At 44.1% G+C, this 10,437-nt stretch overlaps 1 protein-coding gene across 3 annotated transcripts in view; it reads left to right on the top strand.

The window, feature by feature from the left end:
• The window catches only part of nacc2 (NACC family member 2), a 26,414-nt gene extending 16,261 nt beyond the window's left edge, over positions 1-10,153 (top strand). For 2 of the 3 annotated variants that reach the window (XM_023419657.2, XM_087177498.1), the window contains exons 2-7: positions 3,769-3,950; positions 4,067-4,831; positions 6,379-6,555; positions 7,827-7,932; positions 8,176-8,273; positions 8,369-10,153. In XM_023419657.2, coding sequence (XP_023275425.1) covers positions 3,839-3,950; positions 4,067-4,831; positions 6,379-6,555; positions 7,827-7,932; positions 8,176-8,273; positions 8,369-8,895 — 1,785 coding nt within the window. In that variant the 5' untranslated portion in view covers positions 3,769-3,838 and the 3' untranslated portion in view covers positions 8,896-10,153. Of the gene's footprint in view, positions 1-2,190; positions 2,624-3,768; positions 3,951-4,066; positions 4,832-6,378; positions 6,556-7,826; positions 7,933-8,175; positions 8,274-8,368 lie in introns of those variants that run through there. The other variant, XM_023419659.2, reaches the window with a different exon arrangement.
• Positions 10,154-10,437: the final 284 nt, after the last annotated feature.

Here is a 10,437-nt window from a genome sequence, read left to right as displayed (position 1 = left end):
TCCCTCTCGCTCTGCCCGGCTGGCACGTACATGCATGTCTGTAGACTCTGTACTGTGCTTGCTGCCGTGGCACGCGCCAGCCTCACTGCAATGCAGCCCTGTGTGCATTAATTGGCAGAGAGACAGTGGGTACGTGGTATGCAGGGCGGGAAGGATAGAGAACAGGGAGAGAGGGCAGAAGCAAGAGGCGATGTAAGGACACAATAGTGACAATAACTGTTGGACGGACTGATGGACAAGCAGTGTGACAGGCTCATAAGAGGGACAGACAGACACGCAGACCAACAGAACGCGTGTTGCTGAGTGTGCACAGGGAGATTACCTGACTGTGTGTTGGCGTGTGTGGAAAAGAGCAGGGGAATGTGTGTATGTCTGTTTGCATTAGTGTGTTTGCAGATTTGTGTCTCCGGCGTTTTGACTGTGCTTTTTGTGGGTGCTCACTCATGTGTACCTATATGTGCCGTGCAGATATCACACTGCTGGGGCAAAGCTCTCTAAACCAAAGTCTGACTCACTGTATTCAACGCTTTGTGATATCCTCCCTTTCATATTTCCGCTGTGACTGAAGAGTAAAAGTTTGCTCAGTTTAGCACAACTTTCTCTACTTGAGGTTTCTCTGGCAAAAAAAAAAAAAAAGTGCAATGTGTCTGGATGCTTTCTGAGGACATGCTCAGATATAATAATGCTCTGCATCAGCTTTTTTTTTTCTGTTTATAACAGATTGTGTATTCTGAGGTGCAAGGATGGAATGAGATTTGGAAAGTATTCACCAAAATGTTTACTGTCTTCATGTGTCATCATCCAAAATGCAGTGTGGAGGTCAGGAAGCTTCCCACATTGTGTTTTTAGGTTTTTACTCTGACATGCATGAATTACACAACATTTACGTGTGTGTGTGTGTGTGTGTGTTTGTGTGTGTGTGGGTATATATGCACGCACATACTGTAAAATGCACTTACTCATCCGTCACAGCAGTTTTGTATTCTTATCCTCCCACACACATCTTTCTGGAAATTATCCTCTCTGCTCGCTGTTGTCTTTTGTCTTTCCTTCCCTGTCACAGGCTGCGACATTTGCCTCCTGTCCTCCCTTGTCCACATCAAGCGACGTTTAGGGAGGCCGTCCAGTGCGCTGCATGGTCAAAAAAGTAGCAGCACGAAAAAACAGAAATGTCACCTGAGTAAGCTGAGCCACCAGAGCGGAGGTGTAAATTAATCATTCAATTTATCAATTCATGTCGAAATACAAAATAGTCTTGCGTGAAGACAGTACTTCGCTCTACTTGTGTGTAGGTGTTTGGCAAAGAAGTCCTTGCATGATTCAGAGAAAATACACAACACTTGCTCAAAAGTCAAACCTCTTGTTTTTAACTATTGTCTGTACTGTAGGAAAAAAAAAAAAAAAAAGGGAAATACCTTGAAATGACAGATTGTGTTTTTGATTAACCTTTTTTAATTCTACAATTGGAAGGATTAGAGGGTCGCTGCGTTGTGTATTTTTAAGCTTCCAAGTTAGTAAAGCTTTGCTCTACCAGGATGACCAGTGATGCATGATCTCCAGACTTGCGTCAAACTGGAATTTCAGAAGTTTCACTATTTGACGTCTAATTAATTAAGGGTGGCTCTGACCTCCGTGAGCTCTTATTGTTTCTCTTTTGTCTTAGTCACTCTGCTCTTTCCGTTAGACCATATAGGCATCTGTGTCCAGGGGCAAGTGGCAGAAGTTGCTTCAACCTAATTGTCTTTCTCTACTCGTACTGTCCTCAAATGACTTTCTCTCTGTCTCAACTCTCCCCTCCCTCCCTCCCTCCCTTCCTCCATCCCTCCCTCCTTTGCTTCTCTCTAGCTCTGCCCAGTCTCTGTCTCCGTCTGTAACTGTAGCCTGTGTTTTTCTCTCCCTCCCACTCCCTGCAACGTATAGATACTGCATTGATCAGACACACACACGCAGACACATGCACACACACACACACACACACGCACACACTGAGCCTCCCACTCCTTTCATCATTGATTCGCTCTGCTCTCTCTTTCTCTCTCCCCATTCTCTCTCTCCCTCTCCCCTGCTCTCTCTCTCTCTCTCTCTCTCTCTCTCTCTCTCTCTCTCTCTCTCTCTCTCTCTCTCTCTCTCTCTACAGCGGCACTTGTTGAATTCAACCCTTGGAGAATAGAGAGAGGGGAGAGAAACAGAGAGAGAGATAATGACAGGGAGGCAGAGGGAGGCTTTGAGACAGTGCTGGAACAGACAGTGAGCAGAGAGAATGGGGCTTTGGAGGATATAGAGATATAAGATAGGCTGGTGAAGACAGACAGGGAAAAGTCAGTCAGACAGCAGAGAGAATCATCTTTGAAACAGTGGGAATGACACTTTAAGTGAAAGAGAGAGTCAGCCAGACGGAGTACATCAGAGTGCTCTCCTTCCATCTCTGACTACCCCTCGTCTGTCCTGGTCCTGGCTGCTGCTGGTGTGTTTGTGTGTGTCAAGGCTCCATGGTGTGTCTTAACCAGAAGACTGGCTTACACAGTTCAGAACTGTCTGGGATCACAGTGAGCGCTTTTTACTTTGCGTTTGTGCATGTGCGAGAGACTGTTAGCAGGGGAAAGTCGTGTGCTGGTTCCTCCAGGTGAGTGCTTGCATGCCAGAGTACACAGTAATTTCCCCATGCAGCCTGTGCTGTGTGTGTTTATGCATGCACACTTTTATGTAAGTAAGCCAGAGTGCATGTCTGTCTGTATGGAGTGCATGAAGTGGGACTGAGAGAGGGAGAGAGAGAGAGCGTGTGTGTGTGTGTATGTATGTGTGTGTGTGTGTGTGTATGTGTGTGTATGTGTGTGTGTAAGAGGCGGTGACATTTTTTTTTTTTTTTTCAGTTTGTATTCCTGGAAACTGTTCTGCAGCATTGCTCAATAATGAAACTAGTGCGTATACGTACGTGTGTGCATGTGTGTGTGTGTGTTTTTGTGTGTGTGTGTGTGTGGGGGTGGGGGGGGGGTTGGTGGGGGTTGGTGGTGAGAAAAAAAAAACAATGACACAAGGTTCAGGGAAGAAAAGGTGCAAATATGCCTGGAGAATGTTACTGAGCAGGAGTAAAGGGAGCTATCAAAGTTAATATCAAATTGTGTGTTGCGTTGTTTTGTTCTCTAGCCAGAGTTTAGGAAGAGGACACATGCTGACAAAGCTATAGAGTTAGCTAAATCAAGCAGAGACCCTAATCTCTGACATGAAAAACTGATTGTGTTACTCGCTGAGAAAAGTTGTTGTCATGGCTGACTTTCAGGTTGTCCAAGTCTGGAGGAGAATATTGTTGTTAAAGCACTAGATACAATAAATGGAATGAGTCCCGGATGGATTCCTGGAATTAAATCATGTAAAACAGCATAGCCTAAAGGTGTTTCATAATGTTCTCATGTACAGTAGACACGGCATTGTATTCAGTTTGTTTTTTTTTTCTTTCTTCTTCTTGTGGACTGACTTGACTCCTCCTTTCTCTCTCCTGCCTCTACTCTCTCACCCACCATCTCCACATATCCATCTCTCTTTCACACACCTCTCACTTCTCCCTCAACTGTATTCATTTTCTCACTTCATCTCAACTCTATTTTCATTCTTGCTCTCTGCTTCTTTTAAGATTCTCTCAATTTTCCCTTCTCGCCTCTCTACCTCCCTCTGGCATGTCTTTTCATCTTTCACGCATTTTCTATTCACTCCTTCTTTATCACTGTATTTTTCTTCTCCAACGTCTTCTCCATGTCTTTTCTTTTTTTACAGATGCCTCTCTCAGTAGCGGAGTCTGCAGTGAATATCTGAAACCCCATCTTCCTCTTCCTCTGCGGCCAACATGTCCCAGCTGCTCCATGTGGAGATCCCGAACTTTGGAGCCACAGTTCTGGGCTCCCTTAATGAGCAGCGCCTGCTGGGACACTACTGCGATGTATCCATCCTGGTCAAAGGTTGGTTAGCAGGAAATCTGCAGATTTTCTATTGTTTGTAGAACTTTGAAACGATACTAAAATTTGTCATCAAAATCCTCAACTTCTTTCTCTTCTCTGTTATTTCTATCAACCAGGTCAGGCGTTCAAAGCCCACCGGGCCGTTTTGGCTGCCAGCAGCCTCTACTTCCGTGACCTCTTCAGCAGCTCCACCAAGACCCAGTTTGAGTTGCCCTCCTCAGTCACACCTGCTTGCTTTGAGCAGATCCTCACTTTCTGCTATACAGGGAAGCTAACAATGGCAGCTAGCGAACAGCTGGTGGTCATGTACACAGCTGGCTACCTCCAAATTCAGCATATAGTTGAAAGAGGCATGGACCTAATGTTCAAAGCCAACTCACCTCACTGTGACTCGCAAACAGCAGGGTCCTTAGAGGAAACAGGATCCGAACCGCAGAGTCCTTCTAATAATGGCAACGGCCTGGCGGTGGCCGCCCTTTTGGGAACCCCGGGCTGGTCTCCATCCCTACTCTTGCCGCAGCGTAAGATTAAACTAGAAGGGGGTGACCCGACACCCCTGACAATACCCTCGACACAAAGCAAGATTTCGTCTTCAGAGTTGGGGAGTCGACTGGCGAGGGCCAGTTCATTGTTCTACACAACGGCTGGGGGGACCTCCATCCCTGGTTTGCCTTCTTACCACCTTCAAGGGGCCGGCGGAGGTGGAGCAGGAGGAGGAGCAGGAGTTGAAAGGTCCAGTCCTGGAGCATCAAGCTTGCCCACCACTGACAGTCCCACATCCTACCAGAATGAGGATGAGGAGTTTGAGGAAGAGCCCTATGATGGGATCACAGAGGATGCCTACAGTCATCTCTATGGACGTTCAGCTAACCCCTATGGGAGTGAGTATTATGTTATACTGATGCTTTTATAAAATCTTTGTGTGTTGCAAGTGTTGCAGTGCTTAGGTGTATTTCAAATACCAGAAGCATGTTGACTGAACCTTTACTCAGGGATGTTTTTTTGTCATCATGAAAATGAATATTTTGACCTTACAACAAACTTTTATAGCATTTACTTCTTAACTCTAGTAAATTAAAGTTGTTTCAAGGAAAACTGGACAAATGAGGAAATGCTAACAAAACAATCTCAATAACATTCGTGCATTTTATCTTTCTAGTCATGTAAGGTCTGACTAAGTGCATCACTTTCTCAATTGCCCTTGGCTCAGATGGCAAAAATTCATTTGATATTAGTCCATTCTGAAAGTGAAACTGGGCATGACTTGCAGAAATGTATAACCGTAAATGTAGGAGTTTTGGTGCTACTTGTCCAGACTTGTTATGTATTGGGCAAAAAAAAAAAAAAAAAAAAAAAAAAAGGATACACATTCATTTCATCCCAGTTACATTATTTAATCTTTCATAAATCATGTATCCTGCGCATCTTGAAAAAGCAGGATGTTGTGCCTCCAGTGTGTGTGTGGGTTCTCTCAGCATAAAGATAGCTTTATAGAGTTATGATTGGAGTGCATCGTGACCAACAACACACGCCTTATCACAGCTACAACAGCTGGTCTGTACTGCTTTTTGTTACGGTTTTTTTTTTCTTCTTCTTCTTCCTCATATGATGTACATTTCCATGTACATTGCATGCACAGATTCTATATTCACATGTGTTTGCATACACTCATAAATACACAGACCAGACACAAGTAGACTCAAATATACATGTACAAACACACACACACACGCACACACACACACACACACATACACACTCACACACTCACACACACCTCCCATTATCCATAGCGTCCTGCAGCTCAAAGGCATCAGACAGCTTTGTCAAATTCTAGAGTTTCAGATATTTATGAAATCCACTCTATCTGCAATCAGTCAGAGCACCCCAGGGTGACATTGTGGGATATTTGAGATCCATTCACATCCTTGTGTGTGTGTGTGCGTGCGCATGCGCGTGCGCGCGCGCGTATGTCTCTATGTGTGCATGTGTGTGTGCGTGCGTGTGCATAGGAGGTTGTGTGCATGTGCATACACTCACGAGTCATCTTAGAGGTTAGGGGAAACAATTTGGTGAGTAAGAACCTAACACCCAGCTTTGGATCTGTCCCCCTCCAAAACTCAAGTTGCTGATGCAGCATCATGACTTATCTGGGATACATCTGCAATGCTCTAAAACATTTATGAAACACAACAAGCTTGTATGAGATTACACCAACCTGCTTTACTAATTAAATCTTGAGGCCTCTCTCTAAACAGGGGACACAGGGGGTGATGAAATGATATTATAACTTTGTTTTTGTAGAGTACAGTCTGATAAATGAATGCATGCATGTACACATTGCTGTAACAAAAAAAACTAAACAAAAAAACCCTTTTGGTTATCGAATCCTCTCTGAACCTTTTCTCTTCTTGCTCGCTTTCATCAGTCCAGGACAAGCCAGAGATGGCAGCGGTGCCCTTGGCCTTGGAGAACCGCAACTGTGTGCTGATCCGCCGGGACCTGGTGGCGCTGCCTGCAAGCCTCATCAGCCAGATAGGCTATCGCTGCCACCCTAAGCTCTACACAGAGGGGGACCCTGGGGAGAAGCTGGAATTGGTAGCTGGTAGGCATGCAGCGTACTTCTACACTTTTTCCACATTTGGATAATTTAAAACTCCGTAGCTGGCCAAATGAAATTAAACTGATTTCAACAAATAAATTCACAAGGTTCAACCTGGGCTTGAACCCAAGGAGATTTCTGCCAGAGGTTAATCTCTGGTCATCACCATTCACAGTAACTTGACTCTAGCATGACTGCTAAAGCATGTAATTAAAAGATTTTGGTGAAATTATGTTTGCTGTTCAGCAAGGCAGTGCTTTAGTCATACTAAAGCCGGGTCAGGAGGAGGGTCAGATGATGCGCACCGAGTCATTTAGATCAACCGCCGTAGCAGGTCCGACCCACGTCACTGTGTCAGTCTGAAAGGGATAAAACAAAGATGCACATAGAGAATTTCTGCAGAGAGAGACGACTGTGACAGAAGGACAACCATCTCTGCAGTAGCCATCAATCAGGCCTTTATGGTAGAGTGACTAGACAGAAATCCCTTTGGAGTAAAAAGCATATGACAGCCAGGAGTTTGCCAGATGGCCCTTAGAGGGCTCTGAGAGCATGAGGAAAAAGATTTTTTGGTATGATGAGACAAAACCAAACTCTTTGGTCTAACAGCCAGAAATTGCTCGTGGCTGTCAGACCAGAGACTTTCAAAGGGAGCAGGTACCGCTCAGCGTGTAGCTAATATTATTCCTTCAGTGGAGCATGGCCAAAAAGTTGTATCAATTTAATACTGAATCTTTTCAGACAAAAGAATGGAGTTTGAATACTTCCTAGTCTACTTTATAGGCAGACACAGCCGAACACAATGATATGTGAACACGCAAGTTGTGCAAAATGCTCAGGCGCAAAGTTACCACATGGTGAGATTCAATCAAATCGTAATTGAATTGAATTAGAAACAGAATGAAACACAATGGAAACGTGTAATTCAGTGGTGTAGTGTGCATATAAGACGCAGAATACAATACATCCATGTGAAAGAGATGGTATTGTGAAGGAATCGAAACCAAGAAATTTAATAGTGTGGTGCTTTTACGCCCTTCAACTTTGATTCCTTCTCCAGTTTCTGATTCAGCTCCGGAGAGATGAAGCTTTGTTTAATTTCCATTAAAGATCTCCTTGAACATGAATTTCAAATGTGGCAAAAGACTAAAAGCAGAACTGGTTATTTGGGTCCAAAGAGAGAAAAGATAAAGCTCTATAGTTTTGAACGACAAGGAAATGGGTTGTAATACGAGGAGTTTTCTCAGCAGATCTTCTTTTTTCTTACTACACAGGTACGCAGGTGTTCATGACCCGAGGCCAGCTGATGAACTGTCATCTATGTGCCGGTATCAAACACAAAGTCTTGCTCCGCCGTCTGCTAGCCACATTCTTTGATAGGTGAGTATAAAGACATGCACAACTGAAAACAGCAGTTTGTATTAGTCTTTAAGGAGCCACTGTAAGATTCCACTTCTGTGTATGACTCCAACACAACCGCAGTTGTCACAAACCAACTTTCACACTCCATCTGTGGCCATGTTGTGCAATGCGGTTAGTTATGTGTGTGTGTTCCCATGTTCGCCTACTTCCATGTGCCTGTAGCTGACTCTGCCCCCTGGTGTTGACTCTGTATGCTTGCAGAAACACTTTAGCCAATAGCTGTGGGACTGGTATACGTTCTTCTACTAGTGACCCCAGTCGGAAACCCCTGGACAGCAGGGTCCTCAACGCTGTAAAACGTAGGTTTATCATCCAAATCATTTCATATATGAGACAGAATTTCAAAAGAGCACAATTTGTCTACATTGAGTTTGCTGTTTTCTCTCTTTTACAGTCTACTGTCAAAATTTCAACCCTAACTTCAAGGAGAGTGAAATGAATGTGATCGCTGCCGACATGTGCACAAATGCGAGGCGTGTCCGTAAGCGATGGTTGCCCAAGATCAAGTCCATGCTGCCTGATGGCATGGAGGTGTACCGTGCGGGAATGGGAATGGGTGCTGCTGTGGGTCTGGGCCTGGCACTAGGTGCCCCTCAACCAGGGGTATCCCTTCCCTTTGAGCCTGACTTCAAGACCCTTGAGCAAAGGTTGTATCCAGATCGCAAGGACCCTCTCAGGACTCACCCACCGCTGACAGAGGGCAGCCCTGGGTCTGGGGCAGCGGGAGCAGAGGCTGAAGGTGAAGGAGTCGCCCAGGAGGAACAGGAGGAAGACGAGGATGAAGCTGGGTTGGAAGGTGTAGATGGATCACTGGGGGCGCCAACCTTGATCCCAGGGGCTGAGGCAGGCAATTGTGGTGACACGCCGCCTGAGCAGGAAGTGGAAAGTTTTGGACAAGGTCTGAGGGTGAATGGACAGTGAATGTCCTTTTGGGCTGCCTCTCATTTTGTGAAATCTGTTTAACACCACATTTTCTTTTGCTTGCATCTCGTCCACCACTTCTCCTCCTCTGTGCTTCCTCAACAGGAATTATCAGCACAAAAAGCCGCGCTCGTAGATCTTACTAACGGAAATTTGTCACACATGCATGCACACACGTGTGCTTGTGGACACACATTCTTACTGATCGTGGAAGCAGACACAGGCATGGCATTAGCACATGAAGAAAATCAATGATTTCTCCTCCACCCTTTTCTCATGTATTCAGTATTTACTCAGTATTTCAGCACATGCAAACATAGTACAAAGGCCCGATAGCAGAACAAATGACTGTAATGATACATGATTTCAGTGCAATACAAAAGCAGTAGCTGCTTTGCTGGCAGTTTACGGCGTGTACTATAATGGTTTGTAAAATGATTCCGTTTTCCTGGAAAGCTGCTTCTAAAAATAACTTGTGTAACCTTGGGAAAAACAGATCAGAGAAACTTTGCTCCTTTTAAAAATCAGCTTATTTTTGCAGTGTTTGACCATTTTACATCATATTGTTGTATGATGTGGATATATTAAAAAAAAAAGATTGTGTTATAATTAAAGGTCAAGTGCTGTATTAGCACCATTAAACTGAACAATTTTTATTTCCTGATAAAACAGCAACATAATTTTTATGATAAAGATGAGGAAAGGGTTTTTTTTCCTAGGAAACCTCTCCACAATCTAACAAACAATCTATCACATGGAGTTGTTTTTTCATGCACATTTGCCCGTGACACATTGGATTAGATTGTCAATGTGATGCCTGTGTCTGCTCCAGACAGTCCCTCCAAACCACACACACGCGCACATACAGAAACACACACGCACATGTGCGCACATTTCCCACCTTATGATACTAGCCTTTAATATCTGCACCAATGCGTTGAAAATACACCGTTCAGTAAAAAAAAAAAAAAAATGTAACAATGCTTTTTAACTTTGAAAAATCCTTTTAAATTACACCATTCTGTCCTGGAGATACAGAGAGAGACATGAACAAGAACATGCACTAAAATCCAAGCTTGCATGCATGAAAACAGTGGATACAGAGAAATACTGAAAACAACAACAAACCCACAAACCTGCATCTAAATAAGAAAACAGCTATTGTTGCCTTGAGATATGCCATTAATACGCAAAAGAACGTTTGTTTTTTGTTTTTTTGTTGTTTTTTTTTTTTTCTTTTTTACTGGGACATTTCTCAGAGACCTCAGTCTGACAAGTTAGAACTGACCTGGGTGTGACCCAGGACTGACTGTGTTTGACACAGTGCTGATTGGATTTTCTTTTCTAACTACGGAGCGTACTGTCAGCACGGGTAGAGGAGACTGACTATATGGAGTAGTAAGAAGAAGTGCACTACACCAAGTGGTAGAAGAAAACAAATGCCAGAGAGAGAAGCACTGTTTCACCTTGATGTGGTGGTGTGCTTGGCACCAATACTACATAGTCCTGCTTCCATCCTGTTTTATTTTTCCTGGAGGGGTG

The sequence above is a fragment of the Seriola lalandi genome, unplaced genomic scaffold (genome assembly GCF_002814215.2).
Source record: "Seriola lalandi dorsalis isolate HSWRI2012SDOR001 ecotype SW California unplaced genomic scaffold, Sedor1 jcf7180002054606, whole genome shotgun sequence".
Taxonomy (NCBI): Eukaryota; Metazoa; Chordata; class Actinopteri; order Carangiformes; family Carangidae; genus Seriola; species Seriola lalandi.
The sequence above is the reverse complement of the archived record's forward strand: the minus strand, read 5'-3'. Positions and strand labels throughout refer to the sequence as shown.